This window comes from Brachycentrus maculatus, unplaced genomic scaffold (assembly GCF_059751285.1).
Source record: "Brachycentrus maculatus isolate JH-2025_06_01 unplaced genomic scaffold, ASM5975128v1 h1tg000055l, whole genome shotgun sequence".
NCBI lineage: Eukaryota > Metazoa > Arthropoda > Insecta > Trichoptera > Brachycentridae > Brachycentrus > Brachycentrus maculatus.
The window spans coordinates 2075314-2096937 of NW_028280809.1; the positions used below are offsets into that span (position 1 = coordinate 2075314).

General features: G+C 29.8%; 3 protein-coding genes and 1 long non-coding RNA gene across 9 annotated transcripts in view; 3 read left to right on the forward strand and 1 right to left on the reverse strand.

The window, feature by feature from the left end:
• LOC148311880 (hexosaminidase D-like) overlaps positions 1–4141 on the forward strand; it is a 122813-nt gene extending 118672 nt beyond the window's left edge. For all 4 annotated transcript variants that reach the window (XM_088278104.1, XM_088278105.1, XM_088278106.1 and 1 more), the window contains one exon: positions 473–4141. In XM_088278104.1, coding sequence (XP_088134230.1) covers positions 473–602 — 130 coding nt within the window. In that variant the 3' untranslated portion in view covers positions 603–4141. The remainder of the gene's footprint in view (positions 1–472) is intronic.
• Positions 4142–7527: 3386 nt separating this feature from the next.
• Positions 7528–14232, forward strand: LOC148311882 (uncharacterized). Its single transcript, XM_088278107.1, has 6 exons — positions 7528–7725; positions 9677–10211; positions 10922–11193; positions 12330–12544; positions 12667–12778; positions 13409–14232. Exons 1-6 carry the CDS (start codon positions 7645–7647, stop codon positions 13523–13525), a joined length of 1332 nt encoding a protein of 443 aa, XP_088134233.1. The 5' UTR covers positions 7528–7644; the 3' UTR covers positions 13526–14232.
• LOC148311883 (uncharacterized) lies at positions 14114–17984 on the reverse strand. Its single transcript, XR_015839311.1, has 5 exons — positions 17814–17984; positions 17615–17733; positions 16683–17530; positions 14717–14853; positions 14114–14390 (listed from the first exon to the last, which is right to left on the reverse strand). It is a non-coding gene; the product is annotated as an uncharacterized LOC148311883 (long non-coding RNA).
• Positions 17985–18805: 821 nt separating this feature from the next.
• On the forward strand, positions 18806–21624 carry Cks85A (Cyclin-dependent kinase subunit 85A). Of its 3 annotated transcripts, none has more exons than XM_088278119.1 (2): positions 18806–18991; positions 19746–21624. In XM_088278119.1, the coding sequence occupies exons 1-2, from the start codon at positions 18933–18935 to the stop codon at positions 19960–19962; spliced, it is 276 nt and encodes a 91-aa protein (XP_088134245.1). In that variant the 5' UTR covers positions 18806–18932; the 3' UTR covers positions 19963–21624. The 3 variants fall into 3 exon arrangements, with proteins under 3 accessions (XP_088134245.1, XP_088134247.1, XP_088134246.1); XM_088278121.1 differs by having other exon boundaries at positions 18852–18991; positions 19766–20092; XM_088278120.1 differs by having other exon boundaries at positions 18860–18991; positions 19727–20092.

The window sequence follows — 21624 nt, forward strand, 5'->3', positions numbered from 1 at the left end:
TTAAAGATCAAGATAATACTGCGTTTATATGATGCAGTGCCTATGCACCATTGGGGTGCGGATAAGGGTTAGAAGAAGAGGAAGTAGCCTAAACGCCGAAGAATGTCTCTCAGACCAAAAATGATAAGAGAAGTCTGTATTTGTGAATATTTCCATTTCATAGTTCCAAGTATATGTGGTAGCGTATACTTGGACCGGTAAGTCCCCTACACCCCTCAAGGTTTGTAAAACTTGCGAATGAAAATATTTTAATTATGTCAATAAAATTGAATTATTTAAAAAATTACATTTTCCAGTTACGACAGACAAAAGCAAGAAAAAGTATGGTGTCTATGGTTTTAGATTTTTTATTTGCTTATTTGTTCCACTTATTATGGTTTCATGCTCACATCCATAAAATGAATTGCGTAAAATAATTCTACTCTATGTATTTTAAAATTTTTATAATATTTATTTTTCATTTTTATTCTAGAGCTCTGGAAAAGCTGCAGACAGAATCTCAAACCTTACTTAATCGAAAAAATTGGGATAGAAGACCACTCCGCCCATTAGATGACCTCAAGAGATTTGGTCTTATTATTCCTGAAGCCGAAAGACACTAGATTTCCAACACTAATTTAAAAACTGATTTTAATTTTTTTATGAACAGGTTTTGTAAAGAGTATGGATTTGATTTTTGTAAAACAGTTTGACACGTTGACTGCCATGACAATTTTCAGAATTCCGGTCTAAAAGGCCAACCTTATAAATATTCTTTTACTTCTTGATTTTGAATAAATTTGTATTATTATATTTTCTGTTCATTTATTTATAAGTTTTTTGTTCATGTAAGCCAGCATTGATTTTTGTTCTCTTCCCAAAAGCCATGTATCCATATTAGCCAGTGCCATAATAGTAAACTACGAATTTTATCATAGCTGCACGAATATGGCAAGTAAACACAGTACGAGATAACTCACAGTCTACGAGTTATCTCGTAGATTGCGTTCTTTGCTAGGACGCTTGACTACGAGTTATCTCGTAGTTGGCAGTCAACGTGTTAATGTTTTATATATTTTTATTTCTGTTTTTTAAGACTTTATCTCATATTCATCATGTTTTACAAAATGGTATAGTAGGTTTTCCTATTGGTTGGGTTTCAATTAAATTATTCCAGGCTTCTTTTTTCTAGCTTCATATAAATAGGACATCTACCATATTTGTTTGATTAAAACACAATTAAAATATATTTTGTATAATTTTTTTGATAATTTCTGGTCATCAAAAACCATTTTGTTAAATATGTAAAGTCGAAATCAGTGTTAAATTCAAATTTTCTTATATTTTCATGGATCGGGTGGTGTAAAAAGTTTGAAAATTGCTGATTTAAATAATCATATAACGTCTTTATATGGGGATGAAGATATTAACATGGTTTAGTATAAATGTTTTAGTGTTAAATACAACAGTCTCATTGATGCAATTATTTTGATAATATTTTTTATAATGTAAATGATAAAAATCTTTTTAAATATGCATTTAAGTAAAATATGTATATTAATGTACTTTTTTGAGATGCAATTTTGTTTCCTTTATATATAAATATTATAAGCATTTCACTGTATACTTAGAGCACAAGTAGATAAGTAATTTTGAGTCTGAATGTGGTTCTGTGTTAGCATTGTGAACTTCAATTCAAAGACCAGACTTCCAACCTCATTCTGGACTCCTATTTATAGATTCAAATAGTCCTTTATACAGTAAAAATACAAAAATTTACTTTAAAAAGTGTAATAAAGACAGTTTTTGGCAGTGGCCTCATTTACAAATACATTTTATTTGACTCCTTGTCATTGAATGATTTGAGAAAAAAAGACATCTTCATTTTGTCATTTTTTTAATACAAGATGCATCAATTTATTTTAAGAAAATTGTAGTAAAAATCATTCTGATTTCAATATAGTCTTCCCAATTTATTTGAATGCACCTCTTTGAGTTTTTTTCTTTGATAGAAGTAGCATGAATATTCATTATTACATATTTATAAAAAAAAGAATGAGGGCAATTAAAAATATGGGAATCTAGCTCATTCTCTTATTAAATCTGGTATGGTATAATTCATTACTAAAATCACAAAAACCATTTAAAATTCCGTTAGTGATTTTTATTTTAACAACAGTTAGTTTGTCTTGTATAAACTGATCAGCCAAGTCAAATAGCATCACTAAGATGACAATATAAGTAAAATCTTGTTTTCTTTTGATAATTTCCTTCGTCAATGATATAAATGGTTTTTATTGTACATACATAGTATTTTATTAATAAGTGTAAAAGTATGATTTTTGATGTTGCACAATGTACATAGACTTAATAGATTTAAGATTTGTGATTGATTGACGAAAATGTATCATTTTTGTCAAATATTTTGTCAGTAATCCGTGTTTAATTATTTTGTACATACTTATTGTAAATATTTTTTTGTAGGTGCAATAGGTACATAAAGTGTTTAGGATAATGCATAATGATAATATTTTCTCCTTTTTTCATCTACCCCGTAATTCTTGTGATCTCTTCAATTGGTGTCCAGCGTGATCCAGTCAGGAATCAAGCTCAGGATCTGGTATACACTACAGTGCTTTCACAACGTGAAATTTCTAATTATTTTATTTTTATTTGCTGATGTTTTACTATGCATACAAAAAGAAAATAATGTATAAAATTACATGTTGGCAATTGTAAAAAAAAGTGTTTATGTGAGTTTTACGATGAGAATTTTAAGAACATTTTAGAAATTATTAAATGTTAATCATTTTTTTATAATGTGTAACAAGTAAAACTAACTAAAAATCTTTATACGACTTTTCTATCAAAGCATGGCTTAGTTTGAAATTATGTATATATTTGCTATTAGTGTGTATTTCGCAAACTTCGAATCCCTTGTGATTCACTCTCAATTATTTTGATACATTAATTATAAATTTATTCATATATTAACTTTCAAGAACTGAATTTCTTGATTCATTTTTAAATGCTCCGTGTATACAAGGTAAAATTAAAAATGTATCAGTAATCTGATTATAGCATAACGTGTTTCTCATACTTTCTTCGTGGTTCTAGAACTTTATATTTCAACTCTTTGACTGTTGTTAAATGACATCACATATTTCCTTTGGTGTTTTATATTATCAGCCTAAATTTTCTACCATTTGTTGTGCTAATTGGTGACTTGCTTCAACTGGGATTTTAAAGAATGTAAAACGTTGGCAGTCTAAAGAATTATCTTTTTGCTGTTATTCTTATGTATTAAAGTTTTATCACACATTTTTGTACTGTTATCCTATCAATGGTTTTGAGTCGAAAATTTTGTTTTTAGATATTCAGCTTTTGAGGCTTAATATATTGTGATGTGTTTCACCAACGTTTTTGTATCATTATATAATTGTAATACTAATAAATGATAGGTGTGTTTTTACAGATCGTTGAAAGAGTATTTCAAATTTTGAATATTTACTCTTAAGTCAGTATTCTCAATCATGGATAGGGCTAATAGTACTTAAATTGTGACATTACATATTGCTTGTATGATTTTTATGCCGTCCAATATTTGTTTATTTTTTGGTATTTAAACACGTCAATGATTTTGATTACTTTTCGTATAAAAATACATGTTAAGATTTTGTACATAAAACTTTATGACTCTGTGATTTCTTTTAGGATATTATTTATTTGTTCTTTAAGTTAGAATCTTAACTGTTAGAAGTAAAATTTAAGACTGGTATGCCTATTTTTTGTATTTATTTTTAACAATAACAAATAATATAGTACTGAAATAAACATTTGTCTAATTATATGGGTTCACCTTTCCTCTCAATTTGTTAAAAATTATATTCCATTGTGAAATTTATTGAAAACTAACCCTTTTTCAAAAGGAATAAATTTCTTTAGTACTCTACTCAGCTCAAGAGGATGGCGACTGACAGAGACAAGTGGCTGACACAACAAGGCGCTGCCTTTAGAAGATGATGATGAGTACTCTATTTGATTGATTTATGTAAATATTTTATATTTAGTACTTACAAAGCGATGATTGCCAATAATTTCACTGAATTGTATCGAGTTTAAAAAATAAAATATTGATTTTATTCCAAATAAAAACATTCATACTGTGTTTTATTTTATTTTATTATTATTTTTTCATTAATTAATTCTTCTTTTTACCCTCATTGGCACCTAATATTGCATAGTGCATCAAACTGATAGAATGTTAAGTTGATTGTTAAATATGTGAAGGCAAGATAGTCTTAGGGTGAAGACTGACCGGAGCATTTCATCGTAACATAACATGTTACGATGCAAGCATTCAGACAGTCAGTACAGCCAGCCGAGCTGCTCGCCGCTCGTTCCGAATGCTCCATCCGAAGTCGGATGCAATTTTAGGTCAATACCAGGGTTGCCAATCTGTGGGAAATTCCCCAAACTGCAGGGAATCTTTTTTTTTTCTTCTGGAGTAAGCTGTAATTTTTTAAAATCACAGACCAAGAATCACGTCTTCGTCGTCCGACATTTTAACTACGAATGCTAAGTTGCAAAGATTCACATAGATTTTGGGTTATTGATTCTATACAAATTTAATACAGATTTCTAGACTGAGCACAAGGCCACAAACGAGCACTGATTGCAGTCAGTCAGCAATGTCGTAACGTCATAACGTAACATGCTCACCGCGAGCAATGGTACGACGAAATGCTCTGGTCAGCCTTCACCCTTATGGTTCAGGTATGAGTCTAGGCTAATATAATATATTTGTTAAGGTGAAAAAATAATCCTATTTATTTTGACCCTCTAGGAATCAAATCTGGGAGCTCTATAATAATGGTCAAATGCAATAACTACTTCACTGCGGAGGTGGACAATACCAATACCAGATGTCAATCTGAATAGAGGGTTATAAAAACTAACTATTTTTAAATCTTTAAAATATGAGAAATCTTAAGATATTAGAAAAAGTATTTTTATTATTATTTTTTTGAAAAAAATACATTGATGCGATGAATGGTTAAGTTCTAATTCAATATTAACTGAACCAACCTGCTTAAAGTTACAATAACTTTAACCTACCTATTTTCAGTTTTTGGCTAAAAAGAGATATTTAAACTTGATTTGCTTGAATCAATATATTTTTTTAAATGGAGTAATGCTTATTTAAAAAAGTTCTAAAAACCATTTTTGGCACACGTACCTATCCCTCACCTGAAGTAAAAGAAATAAAATATATATATTCTGTTTACTAATTAAGTAGATAAATAGCAGAAATACGTGGAATAAACATAAAAGTGATAATAAATTGAAAAATGTATAATATTTCAATATCAGCATCTGAGTCGCTTTTAAACCTGAAATGTCATAAAAACAATAATTATTAGTCAATTGACTTTTCTTCAATTTCAAAGTGGTGCATTGTGATGAAAGATTTTTATATTGAGCTTGTTTAAAATGGTGTTGGTCGTATGCCATGATATATGAGCTCAATAGACTGATTGTGGATGCTATAATATACATCACTAATTTAAATGGTTTGTATCATAAATTGATGGTATCAATGCTCAATCTCCTACTGACTGGTTCAAAAGTTATTTGATGGTGAAATTTTTATTAAAAATTTATACCTTGAACATAATCTGACGTCATATAAACATTAAATATTGTTTAAAAAAATATGTAAATACATGCTCAAATAATTAATATCAAAACTATGTATATTCTTTTCAATGAGGTATATCAAAGATACAATAAAAAATAATTTTAAAAAAGTAATAAAATAATCTGCTATATGAGTTTCATTTAGAAGCTTATTGTCAGGTAAGGCAGTGATAAATGGAAAGAAAGATATGAAAAATAAATTGCAAATACACAAATTGAAAGTAAATCTTTCTTGATTTTTTTCTGCAATTGGCGGTGTTGGATTTGCAGTCGAGCACCTATCCAAATGGCACCTGTCAAAATAGTTTGTTTTCACAATGTATAATCTAATGTATATCTCAGAAATTTGGAATTTTTTATTTTATGATTTATGGTCAAAAAATATCTATTGCAACAGTATTTTTTGCACTATTGTATTTTTTCTGGAGTTTGAAGATGCACAGCAATGGGTAAAAGTTCATTGACCAATAAATGGAATGGTCAATAAACAAATGTTATGAGTATTATTTTTAAATTGAACAATAGTACAGATAAACATCAACACAAAATTTACAAAATAATTCCATTAAGAAACATGTACAATATTTTTTTCCCTTTTTCATTTTGTTATATTTTGTTGTCTTAACTTAGCACACAAATGAAATACAGTGAAACCTCTATCTATCGTTCCTCGAATAATCGTTTTCCCAGATGTGTCGTTTATTTCTTCTATCCCGAATTAATTTCATACTAAACTAAACCGCATCGATCGTTTCTGTATCACCATTTGCCGCATTTATCGTTTGAATTAAGCTGCATATTTGATAAATTTTGTCTGTTTTTTTTTACATTCTTTTCAATTTTCTTACATTCAACGGCAACATATGGAATAGAAACTATCGAAAGCTTGTGTAACCGATAGCAGAAGAGGTCGATATTGATGAGACGGAGCCGCTGCCTGTACCTGCATTTCCAGAAGCGTGCACACTCTTTGAAAAAAAACTTTCTACAACACACGTTCAATAACCGATGCTGAAAAAATACAATTTGCAAAGCCGAAAATATACTTTTGACTTACGAAAATAAAACAGTTAAAAAACCAAAGTATTTTTTTAAATTCTATTCGGTTTATGTTTTTTTTAAATAAATACATTTGCATCTGAAACATGCATTCTTCTTAGAATTTTAGCCTATGAATGGTTATGCAGATTGGGAGTACGGTATCTTTACTCGGTTGTATCTATTTGCGTATTTACCTCTTAATCCGGCATTCATTGTTTTCTCGCATTCATAGTTTATTTTAATAGGTCCCTTTAAAAACGATAGATAGAGGTTTCACTGTACATAATTACAATCATGGTAAGTAATGTTTTTGTTTTACAAATTGCAAATATCTCGGGTTTTTTGTTAGAAATAAATGTTTTTCTTTCCAGTTGTTACTTAGAAAAGTAATATACATATTTAGTAGTTGAAGAATAAACATGGCAACTTCATTCTGTTTTGTTCCTAAAAAGTTAAACTTTCAATTTTTTATCATGGCAAATATATAAAATGTACGTTTTTCTCTAGGCGCTATATATGAAGCATTATTAGTATTATAACTCTAAAAAAATATATATGTGTCGAATATTTTAACTGCTATGAAGAGTAATTTTTACAACATTAGTAAATAAGTAATGAGAATCGGGTCCAGGATACAAAGATCACTCTATAATATGGATGATTTGAATTGCATTTACAATTTCAGGGGAGACTGATTATAGTAAATTTCCAACACTTAACTACACTGGCCTATTACAGATCCAATAAGCCACTTAAGTTCCTATTGGTTAAGCGTCATTGTTTAAGTACCTCGGGTCCTGTTCACCATCTATCATGATGTCAAGCGGTGCATACCGCTCACAATCTGTGCGTCTAGAATGGTGCCTGCAGTTAAATTGAGCTGTGCTACTTTTTTATAAGTACAAAAGTTGTAAGTGTGTCAAAATGAATAGTAAAGTTACCCTGGAGTTCTTGCAGGAGCTTATGAATGAAGAAGATCCCGATGTCACTTTGGAATCATTTCAGGCAAGTCTTGTTTTAGTATGTTATTAAAACTCAGCTAATAATCAGAGGTTAAGAAAAGAATTTAATTTAAAAATTAAACAGTTTCATAAAAATTCATTAAAAAATAAAAACAAAAATATCTCTAATCACAAATTTTACTTAAAAAGTTATAAATATCAATATTGTACATAATTTTCACATATTTTTATTTGTTTTCCATTTACGACTTGTAGAAAATTCCATAAGTTTTAAATTAATCTAGTTTAAACTTCATCTGCACCCAACGGTGCATAAGGCACTGCACCATATATATAAACAATGTTATCTTGATCGTCAAATAGATGAAGGAAAAGTGGTCAGTTCTGCGCTTCAGATACTAGTCAGGGTAGTATTAAATACGTGGTAAAAAATCACATCTATTTATATGTGGACCCCCCTGGGAATCGAATATGGAACCTCTACCACGGTAACCAAATGCTCTGATCACGACGCTACAGAGCCTGAATTAAAAAAATATTTAATTTTAAAAAATAATTTATTATTAGATTAAAACCAATATTTTTAGCTTTTCCACTTTTTTATTTGACCAGCGACCGGGTTTCGTCGTTACCGACATCATCAGACTGGTGAGAGGCTATACAAATTGTTATGTTATATATAAAAGAAGGCAGGAGTTGATAACCATGATTTGATATAATTTTATGAGAAATTAATTTAATTTGAGTGAATTTAAGTATTGTATGATATTTAAAATATTTTTTATAAAGGTTTTATTTTTTTTTTTTTTGTATTGAAAGCACGATTTTATATAAAGTTATAATAGATTTGCATTTTTTGTAAATGAATTTAAATTATGTAACGAGGTATCAGGAAATGCTGGTTGACGGCTCCTTCCACTAAGCTGTGGTTGTCCGGGGGGAGTCCGAAGTTCTCTGAAATGTAAATTTCCCTTCCCTTCGAAATGTAAATTTTCTTTCAGGGAAATTTACATTTCAGAGAACTTCGGACTCCCCCCGGACAACCACAGCTTAGTGGAAGGAGCCGTCAACCAGCATTTCCTGATACCTCGTTACATAATTTAAATTCATTTACAAAAAATGCAAATCTATTATAACTTTATATAAAATCGTGCTTTCAATACAAAAAAACCTTTATAAAAAATATTTTAAATATCATACAATACTTAAATTCACTCAAATTAAATTAATTTCTCATAAAATTATATCAAATCATGGTTATCAACTCCTGCCTTCTTTTATATATAACATAACAATTTGTATAGCCTCTCACCAGTCTGATGATGTCGGTAACGACGAAACCCGGTCGCTGGTCAAATAAAAAAGTGGAAAAGCTAAAAATATTGGTTTTAATCTAATAATAAATTAAAAATGCAATTCCATCACGAAGTGTCAGTGGATAATATAAATCTTTTAAAAAATTATAAACATTTTTATAAAAGAATTTGATTAAAGCATGCATTATATATTTTTAATAAAAAAAAAAAAATAAAAAAAAACTATATTCTGAAATAGCTGAAAGTCGCAGTATATATTTATACTCATATTATATTTCAAGCAATAAATTCTGCTGGAGGTACTAAAGTCTAGTTCGATCAATGAGATTATCTTCATAAGTAATTTAAATTTTCTTATTACATAAATAGAATATTGATATAAGTTTTAAAAAAAAACTTAAAAAAAAAACAGTTTAAATGTTAACTTGGTATAATAACAATTGAGGACAGGAGCTAAGGTTATTTGTGGATTTTGACAAGTGGATGAGTTTTATTAAATATATTGTGTGGGTTCGGTTTGTACAGTTTTTAAAGAAAATAAGTATATAAAAAATTATTCAAGTATACCAAACCATACAATTATTGAACACTACAACATATAAATACAAAAATGCGAAATGATTTAGATAAAAAATGTTTTTTATAAATTTTTGTAAACCTAGTAATATTTTTTTGCAGATAGCACCCGGTTCAGGCAGGGGAGATAACTACACAGCGATGCTTTACAGAATTTACGTTCAAGGAAAAAAAAATAAACAGATGAGAACATCTCTAAATGTAGAAAATTTAGATGAAACAGTTTCCCACGAAATATACGAGCCTTGGGCAAGATCCATAATTTACAAATGTCTTCCGGACAGCATTGCGAGAAGAGAAGCATACAAAAGTGACGCTCTCTTCTGCAACGAGGTCGCATTCTACACTAAGATAGTTCCCGCTCTTTTGAACTTCCAAGAGGAACATCTGGAAAGCGATGCAGAGCCCTTTAATGCTATACCAATGTGTTATTTAGCTCGTAACGACGTACTCTTATTGGAGGACTTACAGTGTAGAGGGTTTAGTATGGCGGACAGGAAACTTGGCTTAACTACGGAACAATGCAGAGCTGTCCTCATTGAGTTGGCTAAACTTCACGCATTGTCCTTGGCAATGAAACAACAACAGCCGGAAGAGTTTTACGAACTCCTAAACCTTCAAGACGGTATATCAGAAGGTATTATTAAATTATTTTATTGAGTCAAGTAATAATAATAAAAAATTGCAAACTTGTATTCAACAGTGAAATACTTCACAATAATTATAAGTTTTGTTTATGGATATTGAAGGTAAAAGAATTTGACCTTTGTCTGTTAAACTGTCTTCATTTATTGGTGATGTTAAGTACCCAATTAAGTTCATGGTCACTTCACGATCAGCTGCTAACAATTGGCAAAGATTATCAATCTGCTGTTTGAACATTAATGTGTGTTATGAAAAATGGAAATTTTTTAATAATAAAAGTATTTTTTTATTTACTCAAGCAAAATCATTTGAATCTATTACTGAGGTGTTTATCAAAATCAATTAATATTGTTGTAATTATAATTTTACTCTCAAGGGTACACATTAGCAGTGCCAGAGTGGCACAAGTGAGTACAAAGTATGCATTGCTAGTATTGTCCTTTTCCTACCTACAGTTTCTTTCATTGTATAATTATTGATTGAATTAATACTCCCTCAATCTAATACAGACCTGTATGTTCTGACAAAGCCATGGTACATGCGGAGGTTTATAAATTAATGATTAACTAATAACTGTCCGTTAAGAAAACACTTTGGGTATTTCTCAAAATAATATATAAAGTAGTAAAATTACATGTTGTAAGAATTCTGTTGTAAATTTTTTACTGTAAAATATATTTTAATTATATTTATTTCACACAGGATTATTTGACACAGAAAATGAAGAATGGTATAGAGGCTATTACAGAGTAGCTGCAAGAAACGCTTTGGCTATGGTGAAAGAAGCTCTTCCATCAGATCAAGACAGTTCAAAATACCTGAAGAAGTTCAGCGAATTTGTTGGAGATGGCACATTCTTCACAAAAATGGTTTCCTTGGTTTCACCACAAGAGCCACTGGCAGTCTTCTGTCATGGAGATTGTTGGACAAATAACATCCTCTTTAAATATTCAGAAGAGGGAGAAATTGAAGAGGTAGGTTAGGTGTTATTTGTCACATATAATAGAAATATGGACTATATATAAATAAGTGTCCACCGAAGGTAAACAATGAGGTACTTAAAGTAAACCAAACACTATATTGTTATCACTGTATCTATCCAATAGGTATTTAAAAAATAATAATTAATTGTTATCATTTTCGTCACTTTAGGTATTAAAAGATCATGATCAAATTTATTTAATTTTCATGAGGAGAATATAATCATATTGTATATGATTTCAAAAGCATGTTCTAGAGTGACTTCTGTACGAGTTATATTTCGCAGTGATTTCTATCCTCTATTATAGCCTCATGTCACAAACATCCAGGGTGACAAAGAATTTGGGCTACGAAAATTTTTTTGATGAAAAGATTGCTTACTTGTGAACGAAATTTCAGATTCTGTCTTACGTGAAATTCTGTTAAAAACCAATGGATTTCTTCACCCTGATTCTTGTTCAAAGCCTGAATTATTCATTACTTGAGATACTACCGTAAAAATCCTTTCTGAATGTATATATTAGATTTGTTGTAAATAAAGAGACTTTTTATTTATTTTGTACCTGCTAGTGGCATATTATGACATAGGAATTTTATTTCCTAAAATATTGTGTCTGCCTCCATAGTGCATTTGGCTACCATGCTGAAAATCTAGGGTTTATTTCCTAGGGGGGGGGGGTCCAAATAAATATAACACATTTGTCACTGTAATATGTATTTATTTAATGATAACCTGGGTTGGTAACTGAAATACAGGATTGATCACCTTCCCTACATATAATTAGCGATCAAGTTGATCTGATATAGTGCCTTGTACACCAATGTGTATGAATAAAGGTTAGAAGAATACATTATGTAGTTAAAAATCTTCTTTTCATGATTTATTTTTTCTACTTCTGCTTGGTGTAGGCTTTGCGGTCTGTTTTTAAGAGGGATTAGCCTCCTGCGATGTTGATTCTCAGCTGTCAATCCATCCCTTTGGTGGGCTGCCCAGGAGTCGTCTGGCCATGCAGTGCAATGTGGGAGAGTCTGGATGGTTCCATTATCCTCACATGCGCATACCATTGTCTTTATTTATTTTTTGCAGGTATAAAATAATTTGAATAAGTGATAAATTTACACATTTCAGGTATGCCTAGTGGACTTCCAGTTGGTCAGGTATGGATCGCCAGCACTGGATCTTGCCAACTTGATATACTGTTGCACTTCGAGAGATCAGAGGACGGATAATCTGACGTCATTATTAAGTACCTACCACGACACACTGTACTCAAGATTGGTTGAACTTACCCCCGAAGGAAGTCAGATTACCAGCATCATGGATAAAGATAAACTATGGGAAATGTAAGTGGAATGAAAATACATTTTAATGATATAACTATTTCAATCCCTAATAGATTTACATATTAATACATTTTATGCATATTTTGAAGCAAAATACTTACAGTTGTAATACTTTTCTACAGGATAAATGAAGAATTCCACAGGTGTGGAAAGTTTGGGCTTGGATTAGCTTTGGATATGATACCAATCTCAACATGCGACAGCGATCAGGCGCCAGATTTATATCAAGATAAGGTAGACTTGTTTTTTTTTAAAAGTCATAAGTTACATATAAAAAAATGTGAGAAAAAATAGGTCTAGAAAGAAGCAAAAAATCTATTTAAATAAAAATGTGAATGTTTATTTACAATTTTTTTTAAATCTCTTAAAATTATTCTCTGATTGCTTTGAAATTTTGACACAATAATGCATTTGAATGCGCGTGTGTTCAAAGAAACATATATAGATATGCCTATGACAAGCATTTTTACATGTGACAAGTAAAATGTTTTTGGCTGCAATCGTAGCGTGATCATTTTAAAGTAACAGCAATATACACAATACTAATCGCTGCTCATGACAGTGAGGTTCTTGACAGCTGCTAAAATATACGTACCCATAAGCATTGTGAAATTAAACATGTTAGAAATGTGTTTATTCTCCTGTCTTTTTTATCCATTTAACTAGACTGAGTCACAGCAACGCGTTGCTGGGTACAGTTAGTATAAAATATAAATGACACTAGAGGAATGATTGAGATTTCATTGTTATACAATACTTTCATGATTGAGTAGGTTCCGTAATTTGTATTTTATAAAGTGAACATTTTTAAGAAACGAGTGTTTCTTGATTCAATATTATTTGTACACAATTTTATGTTAACAGGACGCAGAAACCTGCAGTATTGTAGCTGAGAACACTCCAGTTTGGACTTCTAATGAGCTTTGTCGTCAGAAAATGGCTGAACTTGTGCAAGAATTAGTTGACAACGGAGCACTTTGAAAATATTCATCAAGTATTTCTAAATAAATTATTTGAAAGTCGTAGTTAAATTAGATTTAGTTTTAGTACAAATCTATTTGAATTTAAGCATAAATTAAAGTTCCGAATATGAAGTTAAAATGGGTTAAAAATTGTAAATACATTTAAAACATTAAAATATGCATCATATTAAAATGTACATATTTTTAATACAGATGTTAAAATATAATTAGAATTAAATAGTTGAACTAAAAGTGCTTTTTGAAAAAATATATTGATGTTGAAAGCAAAAAGGCTATTAACAAATTTAAAATAGTTGAAGGGAATCATATGACAGAAAAATAATTGGATTAATCTAATGTTGAAACTCATTTCATATTTCAGTTCCTTAAATTTTATTTTCAAGTACGTATTGAGTTTATTTCCATTGTTGAATTGAATCGCTGTTATGTATAATTTGTATAAATAGTAAATATTGATTAAAATATAATGTTTCTCATCACAGTTTTGCTTAGTAAGGCATCCATTAAAAAATATATATATTTAAAAAGGTAATTCATAAAAGTATATGTAATTTAAAAAAAAATACACAATAATCATAAATATCAATGTGCATAAAGTAAATATAAATTTATTCGACAGTTAATTTTGAAACATAAAAGAGATTGACAATAACACTTGTATAAATATTGCAAAACCACAACTTGGCAATATACAACAAAAATAAAGTAGAAAGAAGGAAAAATTTACGATTTAAAGGATAATCTTGGATTGGCAGTTTTTGGAGGGTGGAAGATATCATTATGTTGGGTTTTCATATGCCGTGCCAGATCAGTTGTTTTCGTAAAACTTGCTAAACAAATAAAGCATTCAAACGATAAGGGATCTGAAAAGAAGGGAGAGATTTTATGGATGTTCTTATAAAATATTTTCTTCGGTGGTAAGAAAAAGGTGATTTTAATTCACCAAAGGGATTTTGTAAAATTTTCTAAAATTAATAATCATGATATGATACAATAAATAATAAAATGTATTTCAGATATTTAATTCATCCTTCACACAGAAAAACTCAATATCTGGTATGTTTTTTTGTCTAAATCTTTTTTATTGAGTTTGCCTTTATCTTTTAAAAAATGAGCTTATTTACAATATGAAAGACAGACCATAACATAATGTGTTTAGAATAATGATATAATTAGTTGGATTTCATACTATTGTGTATTTTAGTGTGTCTCTTTAATTTGGTAGTGCTGGGAAAATCCTTGTTGCATGTGACACAAACATGTGGCATCGGTCCATTCTTGTGTTTAGTCAAAAGGTGCTCTCTCCTTGAACTTGCATTACTGTAACTAAACATCACAGCGTCAAAGAAAAATTCATAAAATAATTGAAAATCATATTAAATCTACATTTTAACAACATGGATGATGGTCATCATTTAATGTTTCATACATTCCGTGTTATTCTACATCAGATTTTTTTAACAACAAATCTGTTTTCACAACAATTTTCATTATTTAGTTATGCAAAGTTAATGGTGCAAAGAGCACTACATTGCAATAGTTAGAAGAAAGATAAATAATTGGAAGGGATCACATTAAAGTCCTACATTTTAAAGTAACAAATTTGAATGGAAAAATAGTAATTCAATGCTAGATTTCATGCAACGCAAACACAACTGTGTGCTAGCAATCATTTTCTAAATAATATAAATATTGCTTGATCCGAATGTGTCTAATTCCATCCAGGCTAACTTTACAGGAAATAGTTAAACATTATAATTTTACCATCAAACAGAATTGATAAATTCTAAAAATACACTTCAACATATTTCTACACATATGTATGAAAACAATATTTGTTATTATTGGAGTCTGAATTCTTGGTGATGTTTTTACTCTTTCCTGTAATGAGACAAAATAACTGAGACAAAATTAGACACTACAGAATGAACCAATGATTTAAATAAATATAAAAACAAATTATTCATCAAACATATGTGTATCATCATGAGAAAAAATTGAAAGGTAAGGTTTAATTAATCAAATTAACATGCTGTTTGATATAAAATGTTGCATGCATAAAAAACATATAATAATGTAATAGAAACATGCCAATAGAATGATGTAACACCCTGTACCTCTTTGTGCAAAGTTGGCAATTGAACCGCGTTTTATTGCTTTGATGGACATATTTTTTGTGACTCCACAATGATTTGTATCCGTTTAATCTGAGAAAGATGGTTTGTGAATATGATAATCATGGGTCATGGAAGAATGGTATATTTTAATGATGATTATTTGCTATATATAGCTTGCCATTAGCAAAAAAATAGGTGAATCAGTTGGTTTTGTCATTCACATACATAAGAATTACGTTTTATATAGTAAGATGACATTTATTGTTATTGACTACTCAAGCTGCACAGGAAAAAAAGAGATTTTATTACCAAATTAATGAATGAATGCTCGTTAAAACTACAAACTTATTTCAAAAGGCAATGGGGAAATCAGTATGAAAAATACTGATTTTCTTTTTCTTTTTTTCTCTTCTTATGGCTACCAACCAAAACATAACACGTTGACTGCCAACTACGAGATAACTCGTAGATTGCGTTTTTTGCTAGGACGCCGACTACGAGTTACCTCGTACAGTGTTTACTTGCCATATTCATGCAGTTACGATAAAATTCCTAATATATCAGTGCGCTAATATGGATAAATCACTTCTGGGAAGAGAACAAAAAATTGGTGCTGTCTTACAGGAACAGAAAATTTATAAATAAAATAAAAGAAAATATTATTTTATTTTTTTTATTTTATTGAAACCAAGAAGAAAAATAATATTTTTATTATTTTACTTCTTAATAATAAGATTAAATGAAATTGGCTTTTTAGACCGGAATTTTGAAAATTGCCGTGGCAGTCAATGTGTTAATGACAATGTTGCGGGAGGCTAAGGTGAGATATGGGCTGTAGCGCCATCGGATAGAGAGGGAAAGAGAGGGAGAGAGGGAACTCAAGATTATATACCCGGACTCACACAACCTTATGCAAGCTGGCAGAACCCAAAATAAAAACTGAATATTGATTTTTATTTTAAGTTGCAATTTGAATTTAAAATAAAAACAATTTTTTTTTCCACATAAACTTGAATATTTTGAATTAGGACAACTTACGTTTTTGTGCACTTATCACAAGAATAAGATTTAGTCACCGCAGAAGAGTTCTCAAGTAAACATTTATGTTTGGTTAAGTCGGTCAGTACTTTTCCGCATTTATCGCATAGCTTTTTCCCGCGTTTCCTCTTAATAAACGGGCAAACCAGAACATGCTTATTCAACTGTTTGAATATTTTCCCACAGGAAGAACATACTCCGGAAGTTTCTAAATTAGGTAGAGGTTTAGGGGGAGTCACCGCCTTTGGATTTATGACATGGTTTACTTCATTTACAAATAGATTGGTTAGTTGACTAAAATGTTTGGCTTTGTACTTTTTTAATGCATCCATTTTGGTATACATTTCTTTGCAAACTTTTCCATAGTGACTGGCTACATTATCCACAGATTTACTTCTTAAACGAGCAGTTTTGTTTTTCTTCATGGAATTATTGGATGGGAGCTTCAGAGGCTGTTGACTAGCAAACTTACTGCGGTTTTTATGTAACGAGGGAAGACGACCTTTTTTGATGAAGTCAATTTGTTCTATGCTTTTTGTAGATGTTAATGCTTTATTTAAATTTCCCGATTTGTTCAAAGGCACAAGGCTTTTGTTGCTATCTTCGTGCAATTTCTTTTTACTGATATTCTGGACAATTTTAGGTTTTGTTTTCTTTTTTGAAATAGTTGTTGTCTCGGAAACGATTTTCAAACCAGTACTGCCTTTGAGGATTAGAGACTTATCTTCATTATTGATTGTGGTACCAGATTTAATTTTATGATGAGACAAAATACACTGCTTTTTGAAATGACACGCTGACGATAATCGTACAGAGCATTTATCACAAATTACATCGTCATTGTTAACCTGAAAAAAAACGTAAAACCTAATTTTAAAGAAAAATGTCAATAAAAATCTGAGATATGTGAATGAGTAGTCTGCAATGCATACCTCTATATTTGCAAGATAGGTGAACTCAGAAGAAGCCTGAACTCCAATTGGTGACAGACTCCCGTCTGAGTTTAAACATGCAATACATTGTTTATTTTTATTAATGCCAATTTGGGAATCTGTAAAATAAATTTTCGCGATCATTGATTGTAAAGAAAATTAAACAAAATGTAAGCATCTAACTATATTCTGGTTAAACCTAAAATTGAAGGTGACAGCATCATATTTTCGGAGGAATACTCCATTTTTATTCACTGATTAAACGCTATATTTATGGAGAATTTTTACGAAGAATTTTGCAGACGACAAAAAACATAATTTTTAAATATGACGGGAAAACAAACAATTGAAGGCTCGCTTCCTTTTTTGTGCATGTCAAACAATATTATGGCAGTTCGAAATATTTTTTTACTAACCAAATAATTCAAATACGTTAAAATGTAGGTACTTCTAATATGTTTCAAATTATCGATAAATTATAATGAATAATGATTGTAAAATATGAAACTTATTCTAATAATACATCCTTGTAATAGGAAAATGAAAAATGTAGCATGTTTGATATAACCCATAAATACGTGTCCAAAATATTCATGGAAAAACAGTAATTCCCATAAAAAAGTAAGTATTTTACCTTTCACCGCATGATGAAAGGTAAAATTTAGGTATTTGCATAAATAGCTTTTTTTTATTGGGGAATAATACTGTGATTTTTTTAATTAATTCCACACACAATAATCTAGCTTTAAGTTAAATATTTATATTTCTTTTGGATTTTTCATGTAATAAATTGACAACTAAGCTATTCGGCTGTCCAATCTCAAAACACAGTAAGGGACATTTTTTTGAAGTACCATTTTTTTGCATTTTTGGACTAAGTAGATTCTATTTAATCGAAAAATGCAAAAAAACGTACCACAAAAATGTCCCTTATTGTGTTTTAAGTTTGGACAGCCGAATTGGAGTTACCTCCATTAAAATCCATTGTGTTACCGCCTCCGAGAGAATCTCTAATGATTCTTTAATTTTTCTCCATACCACTGCCATCTATTTTGTTTTTTCATACCCACCAACAAACCCGACCCCTCTATATTACAATTCATATTGGCGTGATTCTATTTTTATACTTGTTTATTGCTCCGACCATAGATTTAGGCTATGGTTAAGATAATTTTTCAATAATCTGTGCTCATAACTGTCAAAATTACAATTCGCTCGGCATGTCGTGTGGTCGCGCGGAAGACTAAGTTTTAAGATGTATTCAGTTTAGATTAATAAGGTTATTTTTGTGATATAAATATTGTTTTAAATATTTACAATGCCTGCAGACCAAATTCAATATTCTGAAAAATATGTAGACGATCAATATGAATACAGGTAAGTTTATCTAGATCTTTTTTATTATTGGAGTATTCCTATTACAGTTAAACATTGTTTCTGCATCATTAAAAGGACCGAGACAATACTGGCATTTAACCATGTGACCTTGTCACATATATAAATTACAAGTAAACACTCAGTATTCTTACATCAAGTGATCTTTATGTTTTTAATTACATGGGAGTATTGGAAACTAACATCAATTCTCAAACGAACCATTTTCATGATTTATGAGTTACTTTACTTGGAGATCGATTGCAAAAATATTAATAAACAAAACAACTAGTACTTACACAATATTATAAATGTTTGTATAAATCATGCTAGAAATAATTAGAGATTGTGATGAATTTTTAATCTAGACTGGACCACTGAGATTTATTTTTATTTATTTTTTTATTTTAAATTCTTTTGCATTACATGACATAAATTCAAATACAAAAAAATATGAAAATAATTTAAATATATGTACATACAAAAAAAGATCCCACAAAGGCATGGCCTGTGTGTGGGTATACAATATAAATAAGTCATAGTAAATGGTATAAGGGTATAGGTATTATAAGTAGAACTAGAATAATAGTGTTAATATAAAATACAAAAATACTAGATTATTATTATTAGATTATTATTATTATTATATATTATAGATTATTAAAACTATTATTATTTCAGGTATTAGAGTTTTAATAGGAGTTACACAATATGGCGTCATCATCAAATAAGTATTAGGTTCAATTTTATTTTCCAGACATGTTATTCTTCCCTCAGACTTGGCTCGTAATGTTCCCAAGTCGCACCTGATGACGGAAACGGAGTGGAGGAACGTCGGAGTCCAACAGAGTCCCGATTGGGTCCACTACATGATGCATTCCCCGGAGCCTCACGTCCTGCTGTTCCGGAGACCGAGAGCGGATATTCCTCATCCGGCAATCGCCAACGGCCATGAAGATTCTATTTCCTTGTAATCGGGTCAACAAGTACTAGTGATATATCGTTGTGATACGTATTTTTAAAAACACAATGCAGAAATCAGTTTTTTTAAGAATTATGTTTTGTTTATCAAGTAATATACATCCCTACTTTTAAGTGCACCATTTTATATATGTATAATATATTTACTTTGGTAATTATTTGAAATCATTCCTGTAGATTTTGAGTGAATTAGATTTAAAGACAGTGGAATCCGCTTACGATCACTTTGGGACCTGTTTTAATAACTGATATCATTGAGCAATAGATAAAATAAAATAAAATTTAAGTATAATTTTTTCTTTTATATAATTTGAAGTATACAAATATTAAAAAAAAAAATATTTGATTACAGTGGAACCTCTCATAACAAGCACCTCTCATAACCTTAAAAAAAGGGATAAAGTTGCTCAGAGTTACAGAGAAAGGGCAAGTCCCTTTTCAAGACTTCCACGCTAGTGAAAACAATTTTTTTTCGCTTAACAAGTAAGATTCTGGAACAAATTTTGCTCTTTATGAGAGGTTCTACTGTATTTGATTGTCATCTGCTTTAAAGTAAAATTTCACAAAAATACCTTCATATTTACAGTACATATTTATTAGAGAAATCCACAGGATACAAACTGGTTACTTTGAAATCACATTTTAGTTAATCCTTTAATGTCAAATCACCAATATGATCTATAACACTTAACGCTTTGTACCTTTGTACAAGTTTCCATGTAATGTTTATTAAGAATCCAATTTTTTTAGAATTATTTTCTGACTTGATTACGCTCAATGTTATCTACTCTACATAGTTGACATATCGCGCACTCCTTTCAACAACGTCATATATAAAAAAATTGTCAATTTACAGTTGTGCATGTTTTCGGAATGCCCTGATAAATTACTATATCCCAGCAAAAGCGGCATATTTTTAACTTAATATTTACCCGCTACATGGCAGAAAGTGTTGTTTTTGCATTTTGAAGAAAAAGTATTGTTTAAATATTTATTTAAAAATACTAAATATTTTACAAATGGAGAAAAAACATTCAGGTTTTATCTAAAAAAATCTGTTGCGCAGTAAAAAGTTCAATAAGTGGCTTGATATTTATTTTTAATACATTTTATTATATTTTTAAACTTCGCGAAAAAACGATCTCCTGAAAAATCTAGTTTTTTGATATATGACGTTGTTGAAAGGAGTGAGCGATATACGCTTCCATTCGTAATCAACACCCTGGTGGTATTGAATATTACTTTTCGAGTTATATTGTATTAAGCATACTGTAAATTAATTCAATATCAAATAAGCTATACTGATTTGATTTATAAATGTATTTATTTCCGATATATGAAGAATGTACACTGATCTGTAATAATATTAAGTTTCATTATTTTAATCATTTATTGGCGTTTCATTTGTATTTACTATTTTTTTTGTAAACTTTTATCTTTCCACTGTTTGTTATTTGCTTAGTCCTAAGCCATTTTACATAAGTTTACACGAAATATCTTAGTTTTTTTAATGATATGCACATACTATTTATTGTGTGCTTAAATATGAGAGAATAATATTTTTTTATATCTATCTTCATTCCTCAAATTTATGTAATCATTTATTTTATGACAGATATTGTATAAAGGACTGAATAAATAATGATTAAACCTGT

Bases quoted from the DNA above. Each gene is read 5' to 3' on its own strand.
- LOC148311882 (XM_088278107.1), top strand. From the start codon at position 7,645: ATGAATAGTAAAGTTACCCTGGAGTTCTTGCAGGAGCTTATGAATGAA. The intron at 10,212-10,921 runs GTATTATTAAAT...TATTTCACACAG, and splicing joins TCAAGACGGTATATCAGAAG to GATTATTTGACACAGAAAAT. The intron at 12,779-13,408 runs GTAGACTTGTTT...TTATGTTAACAG, and splicing joins CAGATTTATATCAAGATAAG to GACGCAGAAACCTGCAGTAT.
- Cks85A (XM_088278119.1), top strand. From the start codon at position 18,933: ATGCCTGCAGACCAAATTCAATATTCTGAAAAATATGTAGACGATCAA. The intron at 18,992-19,745 runs GTAAGTTTATCT...TTTATTTTCCAG, and splicing joins GACGATCAATATGAATACAG to ACATGTTATTCTTCCCTCAG.